Source organism: Photinus pyralis, unplaced genomic scaffold, assembly GCF_008802855.1.
Source record: "Photinus pyralis isolate 1611_PpyrPB1 unplaced genomic scaffold, Ppyr1.3 Ppyr1.4_LG7, whole genome shotgun sequence".
Classification (NCBI taxonomy): Eukaryota; Metazoa; Arthropoda; class Insecta; order Coleoptera; family Lampyridae; genus Photinus; species Photinus pyralis.
The window spans coordinates 23,543,633-23,566,169 of NW_022170738.1; the positions used below are offsets into that span (position 1 = coordinate 23,543,633).

At 36.8% G+C, this 22,537-nt stretch overlaps 2 protein-coding genes across 2 annotated transcripts in view; both read left to right on the forward strand.

Annotated features, from left to right (window-relative positions):
* LOC116177500 (probable ATP-dependent RNA helicase DDX10) overlaps window positions 1-22,537 on the forward strand; it is a 23,652-nt gene continuing 1,115 nt past the window's right edge. The window contains exons 1-5 of the mRNA XM_031496485.1: window positions 1-205; window positions 258-722; window positions 15,744-16,096; window positions 16,151-16,468; window positions 16,573-17,487. Coding sequence (XP_031352345.1) covers window positions 77-205; window positions 258-722; window positions 15,744-16,096; window positions 16,151-16,468; window positions 16,573-17,487 — 2,180 coding nt within the window. The 5' untranslated portion in view covers window positions 1-76. The remainder of the gene's footprint in view (window positions 206-257; window positions 723-15,743; window positions 16,097-16,150; window positions 16,469-16,572; window positions 17,488-22,537) is intronic.
* On the forward strand, window positions 9,660-11,388 carry LOC116177501 (uncharacterized protein F21D5.5-like). Its single transcript, XM_031496487.1, has one exon. The coding sequence runs from the start codon at window positions 9,778-9,780 to the stop codon at window positions 11,341-11,343; it is 1,566 nt and encodes a 521-aa protein (XP_031352347.1). The 5' UTR covers window positions 9,660-9,777; the 3' UTR covers window positions 11,344-11,388.

The following is a 22,537-nucleotide window of genomic DNA, read 5'->3' on the forward strand; positions in this document are numbered from 1 at the left end:
CGTAGTTCTATTAACCCCTACTTTACAAGTATAACCTTAAACATTTAAGTGTGGTTTAACTTTAAATACGAATATTATGTCTAACCCGCACAAAAATAAGATTATTAAGAAGAAAAAAGCTAAAGTGAAAGTGTTCACTAAAAAACAAAAAACTTCAAAAGGCATAAATAATGCTATCGAAGAACTTGGTCAAAAATATAAAGATGTAAGATGTCTTGGTTTTCATAAGGATTTCTCATTCTTTTCCTTAATTTTAGATTGTTTCGAGTGATTGCAAAGCATTTTCGGATTTCCCACTCTCCTCAAACACAGTAAGAGGCTTAAAGGCAGCGAAATATATAAATCCCACCGACATTCAACGGGAAACCATTTTATTGGCGTTGCAAGGCAAAGATGTTCTAGGCGCAGCACAAACAGGCTCGGGGAAAACGTTGGCTTTTTTAATTCCAATTTTGGAGCTGCTCTATTGTAATCAGTGGACACATTTAGACGGTTTAGGTGCACTGGTTATTACCCCTACTAGAGAATTAGCATTACAAATATTTGAAGTGTTACGGAAGGTTGGGAAATGTCACGATTTTTCAGCTGGGCTCATAATTGGTGGGAAAGATCTGAAATTTGAACGTAAAAGAATGGATCAGTGTAACATTATAATATGCACACCCGGTCGACTGTTACAGCATATGGATGAAAACCCTTTGTTTGACTGCAACAACATGAAGGTATGTTATTTTTTTAAAAATTTATTACTACCTCAAATGAAGAAGTGTACCTTCTGAAACTGTATGAGGACATGTTTGCTTTAACTCATTCACAAAGAAGCAAAAAGCATATCTAATGCTGCCAATGAAATTCTTAGAAAGGAATTTACAACTGTGGGCTATTGCTACCGGCTTTATGGTTCAGTGGTAGAGCGTTGGACTATATCCGAACCTGGGTTGAGGTGAATTTTTCATCTGTGGCAGAGATGGGAATTACCTTAGACCAGTTTCAAGCATATTTTGCGGGATACTCCGAATTAGGTTTTCCTGCAGTTTTCCTAATTCATAAGGTAAATACTGGAGTAGTGTACAACAACTTAAGACCTTCTGCAGAGGAACCTCTAAAAAGCATTATGCGGATCACTCTGTAATTGGGTGTAAGCCTGTTGAGGGCCCAGAACAAGAGAGGGATAATAAATAAATAAATGATGTGTAGTGGGAACGCAATATTACTCGAGATGTGGTAGACATTTTTGGGTAGGTATTTGAGGCTGAAAACTTCTCCAATACTTCAATTAATTTAATTAGTTTTACTTTTATTCCAAGTGCCTACATACAAAATTTCATCTACTTAAATATCTTAACAAACAAACAAAAACCGACTGCGCATGCGCAAAACAAATTGTTTGATTCGTTTTAGTTTTACTTTTATTCGAGGTGCCTATATACAAAATTTCATGTAAATATCTTAACAAATAAAAAAATTGGGATTGCGCAAATACAAAAGTTGGAATGCGCATGCGCAATATTTTTTTTTGCATCTACTTGAGGTTTAAGGAATATTTACTGACACAGAAAACTGGACATTCATATGATCTTTGTAAGAAGAGTTATAAAAGAAACCCTTTTTGGAGGTTCGCGCAGTTTTTGGTCTGTAACTTTTTATCCCGTTGGTCTATGTAGCTGAAAAACAATAGCGACCTTTCTTATATCCTGAAGAAGATGCATATCAATTTTCAAAGCAATCGGTCGTTTCTACACAAAGTTATCGTGCACACGGAGAGACAGACAGCAATACAAAATTATAAACGATCTCGAGGATCGTTAATAATCTAGATCAAACCGAGTTTCAGAAATATATCTTTGTAACCAAACAAGTAGTGTAAGTAAAATCAGATGTATCTGAGCAATTTACAAGATCGCTAATCTCCAAAGGGGGTTCGTTAATGAAGTATTCGTAGAACAAGTCAAGAGTAATTACAGTTTATTAGAATACTTTATTATTTAAGAGAACGGAAAACGCGTGTTTATATACGTTTTACATAATTCCAACTGTCATCCAAAATCAGAGCCGCCTACTTGTATTAGGTGTGTTACATCTACATCACTCCTCCCCACTAAGATGAAATGTCCAGGACTCCAGGTTATGCATGCTTGGCCAGGACTGCCATCACGAAGTCTTTGTATTTTTCGGGCAGTTTTCCTGCTGTAGTGCGATGTGGGCGATCGTTGACGTATGGCTGAATTTGTACTTCTTCTTCTGAGAATTCTCCATCGGCATCGTCGAATGAGCTTGTCATGCGGCTTTCGTTTGGATCATCTTGTGGAAGAGGGCTTTCAAGGATCTGATTGTTCTGACACGAATAGGAATTACAATCAAAGTAGTCGTAATGATCGGTTTCATTGTCCTGATGAATTGGTGACACTCGTCGTTGCAGTTGATTCTTGTGCGCCTTAATGATTCGGTCCTTCACGTTGATTAGGAAATTTGTTTCTCCCAGTTGCTTTAGGATAACTCCTGGATGCCACATCCAGTCATTGCCATGGTGCATCTGATAGTAAACTGTCTCTCCGATGCCGAATGTTCGTGCTTTCGCTCCGTGGTGTCTGTTGAACTGTTGAGCCTTTACATTAGGATCACCTTTTCCGTCTGACCGTTCGAGCAAAAGATCGAATTTCGAAGGCATTTTGCGTCCCGTCATGAGTTCAAACGGTGATTTATTGTTGAACGCATTAGATGGAGTTCGGCGATAGCTGCTCAGGAAGATCCTAAGATGAGAGTCGATGCCACCATCCGTCCCTTCAAGTTTTCGCAAAGCCGTCTTGAGAGTGTCAACGAACTTTTCCGCCCTTCCGTTCGACTGTGGATGATAAGCAGCTGAGGTGATGTGCTGAATGCCTTCCGCCATACAAAATTTTTTAAAAGTTTCTGATATGAATTGTGGTCCGTTGTCCGAAACGATCGTTTTGCAAGGACCCCAGTGAGCGAATATTTCAGCCATTGCCTTGACCGTTTTCTCCGCCGTGGTTGAACGCATCCGAATGACCTCCGGCCAACTGCTAAAAGCATCCACTACGACAAGGAAGTAGTCACCTTCCATTGGACCTGTGGTTAGGAACTGTATCGAAGTGTAGGTAAACCAATTCCATGTAAGTGGGTCACCAGGTAATGTTGGTACAATCATATCTTTGGTTTCACTGATATGGGGGGTGAATCTGCTGGTAATGTAGAAATTCGACATCTATCGCACGTCGTTCGTCACTGTCAATCTTCCTAAAATCCAAGTCCAAGTAAATATGCGATGTAATCCACGTAAAAGTAATCCAAAAGAACAATGAGAACTTAAAAGAAAACTATAATATATGCAGACGACATCAAAATATATCGGGCCATTAAATCAGAGCAGGACTGTGAACTACTCCAGATTAACCTGGACCGCATACATGAGTGGTGCCATCAAAACAGCTTAGAACTGAATATTGATAAATGCTATACCGTGTCTTATACGCGCAGTAGATCGCCAATAGAATATAGTTATAATGTGTCGGGGAATCAAATAAAAAGGTGTGAAATATTTAAAAATCTCGGTGTCACGTTTGATTCCAAACTGACGTTTAATAGTACGGGAGGTAGCGTCCTATTTTTACGGGTCATTTTCGCACAATTACTTTCTATTCTGCCTGGTAGTTTTTACTTAACTTAAAACAAGCGTCAGCTGGCGCGACTGCGTGGCGTGTTGGTATGAGAGGCTAAGAAACACGTAAAAAAAATTGTTTTTCGGACCATTTTCGCAAAGATGAAAATGGTACAGTACAACCTCGTTAATCCGAATAGATTCGGACCACTGACCTTTGGGATTATCAAATTTTCGGATTGTCGCGAAACTAGTGAAAATAATAAATTTGGACACAAGCATTAAGAAATAACCTTTATTCTTTTCAACAAAACATAAATTTAACAAACCAAGGACAGAAGTTAGTTAAAAACTGCACCTAAAACAAAATTAAACTTTGTCCTTGTAAAAAAGCATTCATATGTATTTAAGAGTACAGTATGTACATACACAATTATGTACACATAAATCTTTCGGACTATCGCGATTTCGGACTAGCGTGTATTCGGATTATCGAGGTTGTACTGTATACAGGGTGTTACACGACCGTTCGAAAAAAAAAAATCGGGTTGTAGAGGGCATCAAAACAAGCACTTTTTCCAAATAAACCGAGGGTCCAACGTGTTTCGTTTGGGAGCCACCCCCCAAAGAGTGTTGATATCTGCATTTCTTCTTTAATTTTTTTCTCAGCAACTATAAGAGTTACAAAGTCGGGTGGCATGTCTTTGAATAGGTTTTTGGGTATGCTCTTTCCGATTTTGCAATTTTTTTTTCAAAATTCCTACCCCTAAAGGGCACATCCCTAAACTAGGGTGCAAAAAAAAATTCTGATTTCGACGAAATTTGGTATCTGGGGGTTTTTTAACATGAAAATCACGAATCTGAAATTAGTTTTTGAAAATTCGAAAAAAAAAGTTCCACCGCAATTCTTGGCGGGACAACGAAAATAGAGATAATTCCACGAAATTTGTTGTGTACATACTAAACGAGTTAAGGAACAAAACTGTCGAACAGTTTTTTTAAAATAACTTTTCAAACAAAAGTTATACTCATTTGAATGTTGGTCCTTCGGGTCGCGAAGTGTCCCAAGCCTACTAGTAAGCCATAATTTTGCATGTGTTGGTTGACAATGTCGCAAAAACAAAAGATTAACGGTTTGAGTCGATATTTTGTTATTTGGAATTAATTCGGTCATTAAATGATTAAAAAATTCGATGTATCGATTAAAACACCTACCAAGGTACATAAAAGCGCTGATCGATTTGTCCTTAAAAGGAGCGTGTTCTTTTGGAAGTTATTTTTCAACCTAAGATTATGAAAATTTTTGATCATAGTGAAAAAGTATCATACGGAAAGTGATTTGACTTTTTCCCCTACCTTATTTAGATAATAAATAATCGATCAGCGCTTTAAGATACCTTGGTAAGTGTTTTAATCGATACATCGAATTTTTTAATCATTTAATGACCGAATTAATTCCAAATAACAAAATATCGACTCAAACCATTAATCTTTTGTTTTTGCGACATTGTCAACCAACACATGCGAAATTATGGCTTACTAGTAGGCTTGGGACACTTCGCGACCCGAAGGACCAACATTCAAATGAGTATAACTTTTGTTTGAATAGTTATTTTAAAAAACTGTTCGACAGTTTTGTTCCTTAACTCGTTTAGTATGTACACAACAAATTTCGTGGAATTATCTCTATTTTCGTTGTCCCGCCAAGAATTGCAGTGGAACTTTTTTTTTCGAATTTTCAAAAACTAATTTCAGATTCGTGATTTTCATGTTAAAAAACCCCCAGATACCAAATTTCGTCGAAATCAGAATTTTTTTTTTGCACCCTAGTTTAGGGGTGCGCCCTTTAGGGGTAGGAATTTTGAAAAAAAAATTGCAAAATCGGAAAGAGCATACCCAAAAACCTATTCAAAGACATGCCACCCGACTTTCTAACTCTTATGGTTGCTGAGAAAAAAATTAAAGAAGAAATGCAGATTTCAACACTCTTTGGGGGGTGGCTCCCAAACGAAACACGTTGGACCCTCGATTTATTTGGAAAAAGTGCTTGTTTTGATGCCCTCTACAACCCGATTTTTTTTTTTCGAACGGTCGTGTAACACCCTGTATATAATAGTGTACAATGTAAAAAGAGCATAAATAACTGTCAGCTGTTATTTAAATGTGGCAAAACCTGTTAGCTGGGCGTCCAAAGTGTAGCGTAGCGTTAGCGGGCGCTAGCGCACCCGGCGACTTTGAATTTTGATGGCCCAGCTAACACATTTTTCCACGTTGTCGTGTCAGCTAACAAGTGGTTTCCTTTTTTTGTACCATAAACTGATGAGGTACTCATTTCCATACATGATGATGTCATATTATTGGAGAAAAATATGATTGAAAGAGAATACATGAGTAAAATGGTATCACATACTGTATAATAATATTATACATAAATTGAAACATTGTATTTTATAATTTGTAACGTGGTTAAGGACATAGAATAAATCAAAAGAGACAAAACAAACTAAAAAAAGGAAACTAATAGCCGAGCTAATAGCCCTAACCACGGCTGCGGCTGCTTCCGGAGAGATTATGGTACGTTTGTGTAAGATTATTTTAGGCGCTACTAACTTTTATTTTCCTGTTAGGACAAAACGCAACCAATAACACATTTCTTAGACAATTCTTAAAAAATGCGTTACAAAAAAACAGACCGGGTCTGCGGGAGTGTGACTGAGACGGACTTATGCGACAGCGTGCGTGTTAATAAAGGCAGGCGTCGCGTCGGTCGGTGTTGCCAGGAGCTGAGGCGCTCGCGTTACGTTTTTAATAAATATTCAACCTCTTATATTTCTTAAACCGTTGGTCTGATTGAAAAAATGTTTTATTAAAAAAACTATCTTGATTCATTCGACATATTTTGTATCGCACATGTATACCTCCATCTCCAATCATCACGAAAATACATCGCGACTGAGATTTTTATTACATTTCTTGCCCATATAGAGTTTACAGAGTGGTTGTAAAAATTTTTCCGTCATTTTGTTACTTCCGCCTAGTGCCCGTTACTTTTTGATTTTCCCCAAATTTTGTCCTTGGTTGCGTGTTTTTGCTCCTTTTTATTTTCCGGAGGCCATTCAATAATCGTCTCTAGTGCGTGAATGAGGTGCGGAAGTTTCAATTTTGCCAGCCAAGTTTATTGGGATTTATCCTCGTTCAATTGATGTCAATAAAGCTCGAAATAGTTATTTGTTTCATTAGTAGAAAAAATGTCAGTTTTCGGGACGAGGAAGATAGTTGCTGGACGACGCGTCAGCGGAGTCCAGCAACCTTCCGAGTCCCGAAAACGCATTTTTTGTACGAATAAAACATAAAATTTTTTCTCCAACCCCCTTTACTTCAAATTATATTCGAATTTAGATTCAGTCAGTTTCACTACTAGTATAAGAATTTCTGCTTTCTTGTCCTCACGTGTCATGCCACTCTAGTTTTTAGGTGAACTTATAACCTATTCGTTTACTTCTCACCTCTCGCGACTTTGTAGGGAGCAAATCTTGAGGTAGCATGTTCTGCCGTTTCTATAATCTCTGGCGGAGTGCAATCCATGTTGCTATCAGTTTCAGTCATTTCTATTGTATACACAATTAATATTGTTATATTTTGTATTGAAATAAAGAACTTACCATACAGTTTTTTAATTAAAATTAATTGCAATTAACTTTTTCAAATTTTGAATTCAAAACGACAGATAATAGTGCAATGGGTCTGAAGTAGATGGCGTTACGCGCGACGCCGGGTTGTATACGTATTAAAATTACGTTCATCGAATATGTAAATTACGTTACACATGGTTTAAATAAAAATAGCGAGCGTAAATCATTTTCAATAAATGTACATACGTATAGGTAACATCATTATTTGCATTGAATATGCAAAAATATTTGATTTGTATGTATAGAAATATCTTACAACCTGCAATGTAAAACGATGTCAATGTGACATATCTCCGTGATTGTAATTTTTTAATTGGCCAACTTTCAAGGTCAATTTCTTTTTGGTACTAGGACCAAAAGTATCCACTTTGTGTACAGTTGCCATGGTGAAAGCGATTAATCCGCAAAACGTCAATTTTACGTACCGAACACTGTCACAAAATAGCGTCTTATTCAGGTGGTTGGAGAAAAAATATATTATTTTGAAACCCGCCCATAGTTTGGGGATCTAAATCATCAATTTATACACGCCCGCCGTCTTTATTTCCAAAAATATTTAAACAATCTTCCACTGTTTGTCTTATTTTCTCCTTAGCTTCCTCGACCACAAGATGGCTATTTTGTAATTTTTGGGCACGGCTCCCTAACAGGGAAATAAAAGTTGGTAGCGCCAGAAAGATAATCTCACACAATCATACCTACAGTCTCTCCGTAAGCAGCCGCAGCCGTGGTTAGGGCTATTAGTTTCTTTTTTGGTTTGTTTTGTCTCTTTTGATTTATTCTATGTCCTTAACGCACGTTACAAATTATAAAATACAATGTTTCATGTATAATATTATTATACAGTATGTGATACCATTTTACTCATGTATTCTCTTTCAGTCATATTTTTCTCCAATAATATGACATCAGCATGCATGGAAATGAGTACCTCATCAGTTTATGGCACAAAAAAAGAAAACCACTTGTTAACTGACACGACAACGTGGAAAAATGTGTTAGCTGAGTCATCAAAATTCCAAGTCGACGCGTGCGCTAGCGCGCGCTACAGCTACGCTACACTTTGGACGCCCAGCTAACAGGTTTTGCCACATTTAAATATCAGCTGACAGTTATTTATCCTCTTTTTACATTGTACACTATTATATATACCATTTTCAGCTTTGCGAAAATGGTCCGAAAAACAATTTTTTTTACGTCTTTCTCAGTCTCTCGCCATCTTTAGCCAAGCTTTTGAACCAGCTGACGCCCCTATCGTTGATAGGTTATGGATCAAAAATCTATAGTAGAAAGATGAACTTTGCGAAAATGGTCCGGTCAAATAGGACGCTAGCTCCCGGACTATAATGCCCATATAACGAATTTATCAAATGAATGTAACAGACTACTTGGTTTCATTATGCGAAACACTAGTGATTTTAAATGTCCATCTGTTTTACAAATCTTGTTTAATGCGCTAATTCTAAGCAAACTGGATTATTGCGGTCCCATATGGTCACCTTCTACAATTCATAACATCGGACAATTGGAGAGTGTTCATCGTAAGTTTCTAAAATGCATGTTCTTCTTGACAATGGGCTCCTATCCTGCCCGTGGCCATCCTCATGAAGAATTACTACATTTGTTCAACACTGTATCGTTAAGAGACCACCATGATAATGTGATACTTAAAAGTTTGTACAAAATTATTCACGGTCACTATGATGTTCCCGATATTGTCAATTCAATAAGTTATAGAATCTCTCCTATAGCTACGAGAAACTTATCAACCTTCTTTTACAATAGACCTAGAACAGAACACTATAAAAACTCCCCCGTGGTTAAAATGTTTCGCACTTATCATAGATTGCAACACAATATAGATATATTTCAATGATTATGACAACCATAATATGTAATGCAGGACTCAAAACTATACCTACATGTAACCGGATATTTTCTGTATAAGACTTTGTCTGTTGGAAATAAATATTATTATTATTATTATTATAAGCAAAGTTTGAGAGAAGGTAAACTTGAGGGTTGAGGGAAGGTAAAGTCCTAAAAAACGTATTAATACCTCGTACTCTTTATATATGCAAATACAAATCTATGTTTGAACCTTCAAAAACCGGAAAAAAAACCGGACCGGATCCGAAAATTATTGTCACACAACCGGAACCTATATTTCATATAGGTAACCTTTGGTTGTACATATTGTAATGTAAATTTAATTTCGTCGTTTATTTATTTCTAATTGATTAATAATAAATTTATAACAGTCTAAATCTTAAATATGCAAACCACTGTTGGTGCACTCTGTATAGTATATCACCGTGGGCCTCATCTCTATGGTACCACAGAAGTATAAACATAACCTGCCTAAAGTCAGTCCGCAGTAAAGTAACCTCAAATTTTTTGTTTTGTTATCGAATCGTCGTCCACGTTCCGACCATTAGTTTTGTTTTTAAATATTGTATTGGCATAAAAATGTCCAGTATTGCAAAAAACTGTGTAGTGAAATGCCTGAAAAATCCATTAAAAATTATACCTTTGCCAGATAATGTCACTGTTCATTTAGGTAGAAGTAAAGAGACTGAAATAAAAGATCCATACATGTCCAGAAATCAAATAGCAGCCACAGCTAATTATGCAAAACGTGAAGTAACCGTTGAACCTCTTGGAACTAATTGTTCTTGCTGTAATGGCTACGCTCTGAAGAAAGGTAAAAAGTATACGTTAAAGCACGAAGATCGATTAGAATTAATAATGGGAAATTATGAATTTGATGTACTCTTCGATTATCAAATTGACGATTGCGCGGAACCCGTAGCTAAGCGAGCCAAACCCAATCATGCAATATTTAACTTTGCAAAGAATTCGGAGAAAGCGAAAGCTTCTATAAATAATAATAATGGTCAGGGAGACGGAACCAGTATGTGGGATATTATTGATAATGGGGAATTATTAATTTGTACTTACTCTACTGTAAAATCGCAATCCAAAGTTGCTGCTTTTGATTTGGATGGTACACTGATTCGAACTAAATCGGGAGCCCGCTTTGCAAAAAATGCAGACGATTGGGTGTTAAACTTTAGCGATGTATCTGCAAAATTAAGTGATTTAATTGACAAGAATTATAAAATTGTCATATTCACCAATCAGGGAGGTGTAAAAAATGATGCTGCTAAAAGAAACTCGTTTAAAATGAAAGCCGAAGGCGTGTTGTCTAAAATTAAGGTTCCGATTCAACTTTTCGCAGCTACTACAAATAGCATTTACAGAAAACCCGTAACCGGTATGTGGAACACACTTTGTTCAGAGAAAAATGACCAAATTTCCGTTGATCTATCTGAGTCATTTTATGTTGGAGATGCTGCTGGCCGTGAGAAGGATTGGGCTCCGAAGAAAGCCAAAGATCACTCGCTCGCTGATCGACTATTTGCACTGAACGTTGGTCTAAAATTCTACACTCCTGAAGAATTCTTCCTTGGTTCTCGCCCTGTAAAGCACCTCAGCCCTAAGTTTGATCCAAAGACTCTACCTAATTCAAATTGTGGTGATAAATGTGTGAATGAGTGTGAAGTTATCGTTATGGTTGGCAGCCCGGGCTCGGGAAAGAGTCATTTTGCCAAACATAACCTTGTCAGTAACGGATATGTACATGTGAATCGTGATACGTTAGGTTCTTGGCAGGCGTGTGTGAAGATGTTAGAAAAATCACTGCAGAAGAATGAAAGGGTTGTAATTGACAATACAAATGGCGATAAAACAAGTCGAAAAAGGTATATCGATGTGGCGAAAAAGTTAAATGTTCCTTGCAGATGTTTTGTAATGACCACAAGTCCAGTGCATTGTAAACACAATAACAAGTTTCGTCAAATTACAGACAAAACTCATGTTCCTGTAGGTGAGGTGATTTTAAATATGTATAAAAAGAATTACGAGGAACCCATTGTAGAAGAGGGCTTTAATGAAATTGTGAATGTAGACTTTGTACCTAAATTTGACAATGACGATCATGAAAAACTTTATAAGATGTTTCTGTTGGATTAATAAATCTAGTGAATCAGTATTTTTAAATAAATTAATTTTTGAATTTTTTAATTTCTTTAAAAACTTCTTTTGAATCTTCATTTTCAACAAGTTGCAAAGGCGAGTGCAAAAGTATTCCTCACCAAAGAATGGGTGATTGTCTTTAGTGTTTGAAAGGATTCTGAACTTGAAGTATTAAGTTATAAAGTGCTGAATATCAACATCAAGTACTTACTAGCATGCTATATTTATCAATGTTTACTTTCTTGCTAGATGATTAATGGGGAGAGGGATCTTTACACATGAACATTTAAAGGCCGCTTGACATACATTAAAAATCTAACGCAAGAAGAGTCAAGTCCTTGAGAAACCCTCCAAAATATTGTATTTTTCCTTTGTAGGTAGGTAGGTACCTACTTTACCTCAACATTTTCGAGATATTCGTAATTAAGTGTAAACATCCGCAGTACACATCGTTTAGATGATTGTTCCGCTTCCGCTCATTGAGAGTACCCTCCTGCAACACTCGGTTCTGCAGATATTACCTAGCATTGAAAGTTTTGACACCAATAGATGTGTCTCGACCAGACACATTCCACTTGGCCTTTTTGAGTACCTTCCGACACTTCCTTTTCAAGATACAGTTTTGTTTGACTTCACCAAAATATATGTCTAGTCTAGACAACAAACCGTTTTCGAGATATTCGCTTTTCAAGTTTTGACGTCACCAATGCATATATTGCTTCCAGAAGTCCCATACTCCCTTGGTGGGCACCCTTTTCCGATAATTGACTCTTGAGATATGAGGAATTATAACCGAGTACCATGAAGGATAAAACCACTCCCCGCAGCCCCTATTTTGATAAGGGGTAAGAAAGAATCTCCCCCTTCCCCTGCTGATCTAGAAAAGGAGTTGCTCAGGAAAGTTATAGTTCACACAAACAGATTTGTTTCATCAGAATACCATGCAGGGGTCCAACGCCCCCCCCCCCCCCATTTTTAAGTTTGATTAAAACCGAGCGAGCGAGCGTAGGCAAAATTTGATAACAATTAGTTGTCTTTAATAGCTTTCGATCTAGTATCATGTCTATCTACCTATTGTAATGGTACCAGTATATTTAGAGGTTTATATTGTATATCACTTCCAAGAAAAACTCTAATTTTCGTCATTATGAACCGATTTCGACCAAACTTTAAGTATTGGTGAATGGTGTAACTCACAAATATCTTGGTCAAGTTTGTGAATAAGCCAATTTCGCCATATTGAAACAAAATCCGAATACTTATCTTGTATATACCTACAATGATGATTCTGACAATTCAAACTGAATGGTCAATACATCAATAAAATCAAATTGAAACATACTGCAAAAGACTTTTGCGTGAATGGTGCCAAATTGATAGGGCCATTATTGCACCTGTCAATTTACAGACGGTTCAGATCCAGAGTGTGCTTGGTTGAAACCATAGATACGGTTTGTACCACAGATCACAGCGACATAGGTAATTGTTAATTGACCATTGCCTGGTAAATACAAAACGCGTATGTGGAGTAAGTAATCGCACATATTTAAACAATCAATTTAAATATAGTTGTTTGATTAATCTACATACGAGGCAGGTTCCATAAATACACGGTCGAGCGGTTTTACATATAAGCGGTTCATTTAAGCTAAACAAAATTGCCATTACTACATCAGCAGGCATCCCACTGCTTCACAAAACGCGATATACCGGTGGCATACCACTCCTGTGGCTGTTGACAGAACCATGTGAAAACGGCCTGCTCGACTTCAGCGTCCAAATGGAATCGCTGTCCCTTGAGTGTCTTCTTAGAGTCCAAAGACGTGGAAGTCATAGGGTGACAGAACCGAGCTGTAACGGGGGTGTTCTAATACCTCCTACCTCAGTCGCGCTATCTGTGAGGTGATAATGTTAGCGATATGCAGACTTGCGTTATCATGAAAGAGAATCACGCCTTCCGTAAGCATCCCAAGACGTATTCTTTATGGCTGTACGCAAGCGAGTCAAAGATTCACTGTATCGGACAGCATTGATGTTAACATGAGGGTCTTTAAATTCATGGTCCACGGTGATCGAAAAAGCAGGTACTGCTCGGTGATCGATCTTGGACGCTCCAACGATATGACCTGCCATACTGAAACGCGCACAACAACTGTGTATTCTACGAATATCACGAGTCAACTGTCACAGTAGACACCTACATTACCGACGACCGTCTTATGTAACTTTCTGCGGTTATAACACAACTAACATTCGTGCCACAGCGTTCGAACGTGTATTTATTGAACATGCCTTATACTATTTTAACTATTTTACTACTATTTTATTTAATATGTATAAACGTGCCGTTTTTTATTTTGCCTATGAAATGATATTCCTGCTGGACAACGACCACTGCAATTTTTACAGTTGTACGCAGAACAATTCACCACGTTTGTATTACACAGTTTTGCACACACAAACTTTATCAATAATGACGAAATGTCAATAAATTCACACTGCCACCGCGCGTCAAATTCACGCATGCCGTGGATCGGTACGCGTCAACTCGCCAAGAGCGACTCGCCACCGGACCACTCGCCAACGGACGACTCGCCACTGCGACCTCACCAACGAAATATTTTTCCCTGTTTAATGTGTCGTTCAAATAACGATGTGATTGTTAAATTTTCTGTTCAAATAAATCGAAAGAGCGAGTAACAATTTCTTGTTCCAATATTCATTTCCCATTGTCGACATTGACATATGAGAATATGTCTATATGATTGTCGATAGCGATATATACAGTAGGTACCTTATATCAAAATGCAGCAATAGAATCAGGTATTGGTGATTGGGTCTTCATTCAAATATTGACTACAATTTTTCGATAAACTTTGTTTACAAAATTAGGGAAATTGACTATTGCATTTGTGGGATGCATTTGTATGACACATTAAACAGGGAAAAATATTTCGTTGGCAAGTTGTAGCAGTGGCGAGTCGTCCATTGGCGAGTTGTCGCGGTGACGAGTTGTCGCGTTGGCGAGTTGTCCCGTTGGCTAGTCGGTCGGTGGCGAGTAGTCCGGTGGCGAGTCGCCCTTGGCGAGTTGATCGTGTTCCCCATGGATGCGGTATTACGGGTCCCCTCTCTTTCATTGTCTAAGGTTCGTACTAAGGTGTTGCCTTTTACTCAGATGAACATTATTATTCAAATGTATTTCTTAACTTCGAAATCAAGGTAGCTACGACCTACGATTTATCATTGCATGGTGAGAATTATTCGGGGGAAATGTATAGGCATAAAAGCAACATTGACAAACAATCAAAAAGTGGTTCCATGTAGAAGTTAACAAGTGATCGAAACAACTAAAAATATACAGGCTGTTCTATTTAAAAATCAGTTATTTATTCACACCGTAAAAATGGGACACCTTGACGCACATGGACTGCTATTAGCCCTATGCTTTCAATAGAAAATGTGTGGTCACGGATAGGGGGCACTATCGTGGATATGTGAATCTCAGGGTAAACTAAAGTCGTGTAAACAGCAGTCGGATCGCGTACACAGCAGGTTTTATAGTAACCGCGTAGTACGGGAAGCTTGAGGGGAAGCTTTTAATACTCTTGATTATCTTCTATACATCCACAAATAAGAATAGGTTTGCTTTTTTTACCCTTCGCCACTCGCCAGTAATGTCATTTTCTTGATTTTTGTGTTAATAACTTGCTATAGTAGCAAAGCCTATTAAGCGATAAGTTTATGCGCATTTTTCATCGTGATGTTTGACAGTATATTATCAGTATTTAATATTCTACCAAGCTTTTCTTTTTACAAAATCTGGTTAAGATCTCAAACCATCAGACGGTATAAGCCAACGGTGGCCAAAGTACGGCTCTTTTAAGTCTGTACTGCGGCTCACTCACAAAACAATTGGAACCCGCCATTGGTTTTCTATGAAATCCATTAGAAGTTGGTGTACCTAATTAATAAAAGTTTTCCACTTTCAACAAACATATTAAAAGAAACAGAGCCCGTGGATCTGGAGTTGATAGTTATGATGTTGAAGCGTTGTGCTCGACTATAAATTGTGTTAAAACGGTCGCAATTACCAAATCAAAACCTGAAAGTGCTATTCCAACCTAACCACAAAGAATGATAAATAAATCATTTGTTAAACCGTAGATCCCTCCCCGTCCACTCCTCAATCATGGGAAGTGTGGCTCTCGCAAATTTCATACAAAAAGAAATGGCTCTTGCTGTAAAAAGTTTGGCCACCCCTGGTATAAGCTATAGTTTATTTAAAAAATACGTTAAAAATGATAATCGGCGGTCGTTAAAAAATTAATCATTTTTAATTGTTTAAATTTGTAATTGTAATTTTATTTCTATTATTGTCAATTTGTATGGTTTTTTAGGTCTTGGTATTAGATGAAGCAGACAGATGCCTAGATATGGGCTTCGCTCAAACTATGAATGCAATAATAGCCAATTTACCCCAAAAACGCCAAACAATGCTGTTTTCTGCTACACAAACAAAATCTGTAAAAGATCTGGCCAGACTCAGTTTAAAGGATCCATGCTACATATCTGTACATGACAACTGCAAGTATACAACTCCAGTTGGTTTAGAACAAAGTTACATGATATGCGAATTAAAGGACAAAATAGCTGTGATTTGGAGTTTTATCAAAAATCATTTGAAAAAGAAAGTAATAATCTTCTTCTCCAGTTGCAAGCAAGTGAAATTTGTTTACGAAATGTTTTGCAAGTAAGTATGTATTGCAAGTGATCAGTTGCTGTGCAACACAAGTTCTTCTTTTAGATTACAACCAGGTACAAGTGTTTTCGCTTTATATGGAAGTCTCCACCAACAACGCAGAATAACAACGTATGAAACATTCTCTCAGAAAAAATCTGCTGTTTTAATAGCTACTGATTTGGCAGCACGCGGATTGGACTTTCCTGAAGTGCACTGGGTTGTACATGCTGATTGCCCTGAGGATACAGACACTTACATACACCGAACTGGTAGGACAGCGCGATATTTTCGAGGTGGTGAAAGCGTTTTACTTTTGTTATCATCGGAAATAGCAATGATTGAAAAATTGAAAGAGCGGAAAATTCCACTCACAAAAATTGAGTGAGTATTATCAATATTTCTCTTGTACATCATAATAGAAATAAATACCCTACTCTAGTTAAATGATTGTTACATGATTAAGTTTTTATAATCTTTGATTGCAGAGTGAATCCGATAAAACTACAAAATCCGATCAAGAAAATGGAGGCATTATTAGTAAAATTTGTCGCGCTAAAAGAATCAGCTCAAAGAGCATTTAAAAATTACATAAAATATGTATATTTAATGAAAGACAAAAGTGTCTTTGATGTACATTCATTAGACACAGATTCATTTGCACGATCACTAGGTTTAGCTGTGACACCGAGAGTTAGATTTTTACAACGTTTAAATTTAAAAACACAACCTCAAAAACAAATTGTGCAAAATAATAACGTGAGAAATGCAGATAGGGTAGAGCACAGCGAAAATAGTGATACGGAAGACAATCAACACAATAAGACAGAAGAGGTTGATAGTGATAGTGATGAGGACATACTGACTATTAAAAGGAGAGACCACGATATTGATATACCAGTGGGACAAGAATTGGAAGCACCTCATGTTAATACCTCAAAGAAGGTCACAACAAAAGTTGCACTAGCAAAAAAAATTTTGCGTAAAAATATTGCTTCAAATAAAAAACTTGTGTTCAACGATGACGGTGATGCAGTTGCCGTTGGCACTAAAGAGAAACGTTCTGAACTAGCGCAAGCTTACGAAAATGAGGACGTGGGCGGTCTAGATATAGAAAAGGCTAAACTTGTTTTGAGAGAGGAAGATAAATATGATAAACAATTATTTAAAGAAAGGATAAAATTGAAGCATAAGGAGCAGAAGAAAAAGTTAAAGGAAAAGAAATTGAAAGAAAAAGAAGAGGCAGAACAAGAGCAGGATGATTTTGGATCCGAGTCGGAATCTGAGGCGCCAGATCTGTCATGGTTACCAGATCCTGATAAAATTTATGGAAAGAAAACTGATTCTGAACTGGCAGAGTTTTATGAAGAGCATGAAAACAAAAATCAAGTAGAGAAACAACGGTAAGCGATTTTTTTTTACCTTAAAGCTACCATTCCGATCTTGGCAGTTGCGACCCACTTTGGCTGCCCAGCCGCGCCACGATCGCGAGCTGGCCTGGAGCGCCTGGATTGAACACTGCGGCATACTGCTAAGAGTAGTGCCCTACGACCATGGTGGAGTTGCCGGGTCACCACTACTAAGATCAAATTTGGAATGGTACCTTAAGGATCCCTACTTGTCAATCACATTGAGGGATACTGACCTTTTCTTCTGGATTCTGAATTTTGAGGGGAAGATCCACACATGTTCACTTACAGTCAGTTTTCGTACTTATGCCCTTTGTGATACACTTTGTTGATGTATAGCTATCTACCACTGACAATCACAAAGAATCTGCGTTCTGGGATCTCTCCTTGTTTGTATATACTTAGTAATTCTCCAAGAAACTTGGGTCCAGCCGTGTGTTTGTCTATGCCCAAAAAAAATGTCAACCTGCAAGATTATCCTTTTATAACAAGCTCACTTTGAAATGAGTAATTGACACTCCACATGAGCTCTAATTCTAAGTTGCAACATAAGGATAGTGCATCGGCTTTTGATGACGCTTGTCAAACAACCTATAAGGAAGCGTATAAAACCTGGATCGATTTCAGACAGGTGTGGAGCACTTTTTCCCCACTGATGTTGCGATAACGTATGGCATACGCATGCAATAGCGCCAGTAACCACAGGTCAGATAAACAAAATGCCAACAATACTGCCTATATTATCTAAAATGTGCTAAAGGACTTTTTGAGATGTTAAGTATGAATTCGAGACCATGGTAAAGTTTGTCCTGATGTACATAGTGGGATAAACGCATTTGAACTTTTTAAAAATAACTGAGACATCATTGAAAAACTAAAAATGTCAAATTTCATTTTATTTTCCCTAGCTTAAACGGTTGAAAATGGACGGTTCCCGTTAGCACCTTCTCTGGGCTCTGTTTTTCAGAGAATGTAAATCTATTACTTATCAGAATTTCCATAACACACTTGATGTGAAGCTACAGATACAGGCTACTACTTTTTTATATCTCTTGGACGCCATATTGGATTTTTACGGAATGAGATAGAGGATAAAAAAAAAGACGTTTACACTCGACACTTTTACATAAATTTACAAAAAAAATTTCAAAATCAAATATTTTACATTCATTTCTCAACAAAACATCCTTGGGTAACCAGATCTTGCTGTGTCAACAGTATTTTGTTTCTCTTTTTCTGTCCTCTATCTCATTCTGTAAAAATCCAAAATGGCGTCCCTAAGAAATAAGACAGTAGTAGCCTCTCGAGTAGCCAGCTTTTAGCTTGTTATAGAAATTCTGATAACAGATCAGGCGTCCAAGAGACATAAAAAAGTAGTAGTCTGTATAATCTGTTCATTTCCGACCGTGTAAGATAGGAAATTTTTACGTTTTACAGTTATATCTCGGTCATTTTGAAAGATTTTTCAAATACGTTGATTTAGTTACATAAAGGGGAAATTTTGCCCTCATTTAACCTATACCAGTGGTTCTCCAAGTGGGTACCGCGGCACCTTAGGATTTGTGGAATTTTTAAATACACACATAATTAAATTAAAATTACTTATATTAAAAAAAGAATTAAAACAATTATCAAAAACCAATATTGGTTTTTTATTACAATTTTACCTTTTTAAGTTTCTGTTTTATTTATTACTTCTATGGTTTATTGCAAGTGCAAACGTTCAAAATGTCCGTCAAAACCATCAGGAAAACGATAATACATTCAACGTTTTGGCTGCAGTAGCAGAAAATCCGAATATAAGCTTAAGAACAAATCTTCTGCCAATTCTTCGATTATGTAGGTACTCTGATTCCGGAAAATGATAAACAAATAGTATCTGATGCAGATGCACCATACATTCTCTAAAAAAAACATTACCCTAATAGTCCGGGAGCCAGCTGCCATTTTTCATGACCAATAATAAGAAAGCTGAAATGTTGTAGTATGGTTCATTTAGTATTTCTAATAAACGTAGTGATCGTCAGCTGGCCCAGTAGCGGTGGGTGTAGTCGCGGCAGCCATCCGAATATGTATAATTATGATGAACAAAAACCAATATTAAGAAATCTGGCCCGGTAGCGGTGGGTGTATTCGCGGCAGCCATCCGAAGATGTATAATTATGATGAACAAAAACCAATATTAAGAAGCTGAGATTTTGTTTGTAGGTTGATTACTATCTAAATAAACGGAAAAAAGTAGTCAGCTGACTTTTTGGTGGTGGGTTGTACATCAGCTTCACGTCTTAACATGCGAAAAATGTTTAGGTATTTTATTTTATTTTTCTAAATTTGCATTTTTCTCTAAAGGTAAGCATCAGAGTGAAAAATGTTAATTACAAAAAATATGTGTCTTGATGAGATCTACAAAAAACGCTTCTAAACGTTTTGTGTCGGGTTCAAAATAAAGGCGCTAGAGGGCATTTTCTAAATGTTATACTATGACGTGTGTATAATCAATGCTATGACCAAAGATAATTGCAATGACTCTATTAAAAGTAGTCGGGAAGTCAAGTCAGGAGTTTACCTGCCAACTAGTTTTCACGGTAATTTGTTAATTTCTCTTCAGCAAAAAAAGAAGATAACAAACATAACAAAATTAGCAATACTAAATGAACCATACTACAAAATTTCAGCTTTCTTATTATTGGTCATGAAAATGGCAGCTGGCTCCCGGACTATAAGATACCTTTTATTGCGTCGGTTAGTTGGAACAGAATTAAATATGAAAGCGTTCGACGTCAAACAATGATAACTTAGATGCGATGCGCTTCTGGTTTGTTGAAAGATTCCAAAGCATCACTGATTTATAAAAATGTAATTTTTTATTTTGTCGATTTCTACGGTTTTGAAAATTATAACTAAAAGTATGACCAGATGCAGTATTTTTTCCTCTAAAAAAACGTATTTAGACTTTTGCTCTAAAATAATTAGGGGAGCTAGTAATTGACTATAAAGAAATTACCATTGAAATCCCTATGCTGCGTTGCGCTAGGCACCACCCTGTATATTAGTCAATTACAAAGACAGATCCAATTATTTTAATATCATATCTCCTTTCAAATGGAAAAATTCGTTTTAGAAATTGTGAGCCAGCGAGTCGAGCTTGCCTTCGACTACCGAGCGTTACGCACAGAATATAGGTGCGTACTCTATGTTATGTGGCGTTACGCATGAGGTGATTTTACTCCCGTCCAAAATATATAGTGTATACCGAGCGATAAGGAGTAGTCAGAGAGAGAAAGATTAAAAGCCCTTGAAAATGATATGATGACATGTCTTTCAAAAACACGACCTAATATCAAGGAAATATTATGAAAACAACGTCAAGCGCATACTTCACATTTTATCACCAGATTCATTCATATTTTATAATAATAACTTTTGTTTGAAATGTTTTTGTATTTAACTGTAAAAAAGACAAAAAAATAATAATAGGGGTGCCGTGAATTTTGTTTAACCTTTCCATTCCGGAGTGAAGATAATTATTTCGCATAAACTTTTCTTTCGAGACTTTAATGGCATTGTCCTTCCAGATAATCCTCGGTCGGTCAATTTTACGTGAAATATATGGCATTTTAAGGAAACTGACGTTAAATAGCCTAAACTAAATAAGCTTGATAGTATAACTGCGTTACCCCACTGTGGTGAGTACGTGATTTATCAGAACACCAGACCGGAAGGGTTAATAATTTTAGTGTGCCACCAGACAAAAAAGTTTGAGAAACACCTACACTGTATCTTTCGCTGTTACCGAGATCCCAATGGTGAGCCACGAATTTGAACCACCTTGGACATTCACTGAGCCACATTTGTTTAAATAAAATTATGACAAACCGCTATTTGAAAAGCACTTTCTGTTAAAATTTAGGAAAAATCTTCCCACAACTAACAAGAGTATGATCTCAATTCGCTTTTGTAAGAAGCATTTTTAGTTAAAATTTCATACAAAGGGTCCACAAATAACAAAATAGTGTTTGCTCATGCGCATGCGCTTTTTGACACGTGGTTTTAATAACAAATAAGAAATGTGCGTAATATTTTTTTTTGCGTTTAATTTACTTTTTCTAATCATTTATAAATTAATTAAATGAGGAGGTAATAATATTGAGATCAATTATATGGGAAACGCTTTTGTCAGGTGAGAAAGTTCTCTGCATGTGCAAGAAAGGGGGTCAAGTCGACCATGCAGATACCTGGGCATTCAAGGAAAAAGGATATATCGGCGGTTTTATGACAGTGGAATTTATTTGGGTAACAAATCAACATATAAGGTCAGTTTGTACGAAATTAAATTGCTTATAATTTATATTTTATAAAATATTAGCCCAGTCAAATAAGAAAAAATAAAAACATTAATCGGTAAAGATCTGAATTTTGGTACACATGTTTATTAGTGTTCCCCATTGGACATACTAAAAGTCCCCGTCAAAATCTCTGCGCTCGAGGCGCTATCTTGGAAAAAAGGTGCACTTTTTCAGTTTCTTGCCTATATATCGTCAATAATTACTGATACAGAAAAATAGTTTAGATAAAAAATATAGTTGATTAAATTGCGCATAAAAAAGCATATTAACATTTTTTTGTATGTCCAAAACTTTAGCTATAATCCGACATCGAATAGGAAATAAAGTATCCTGAGCTCTCGAAACAGTCGCGCAGATATTTTTTACAGCTCTATGATCGGTAAAGATTATGAATGAATGACAAATCATTAAATTTATTGATGTCGTATCACACCCAGTGAAGGCATGTGCAAACAAAGTGTAATCCTGAGTCCCTTCATGTGATTGCAAGATACCCGAGAAATATATTTTTCGCTCAGTTTTTCCCTTTCGTGGTTTCTTGAAAAACATATTATTGTCCTGCGGGGTGAATGCAGTTAGTAGAACAAGGCGATCAATATCTGCAGCAACAATGACAACATTTGCAGCCAGAGATAATTCTATTCCCATCTTGACGATAAGGATATCAGCATCATCTTCAGCTTGTCTGAGCTCAAACC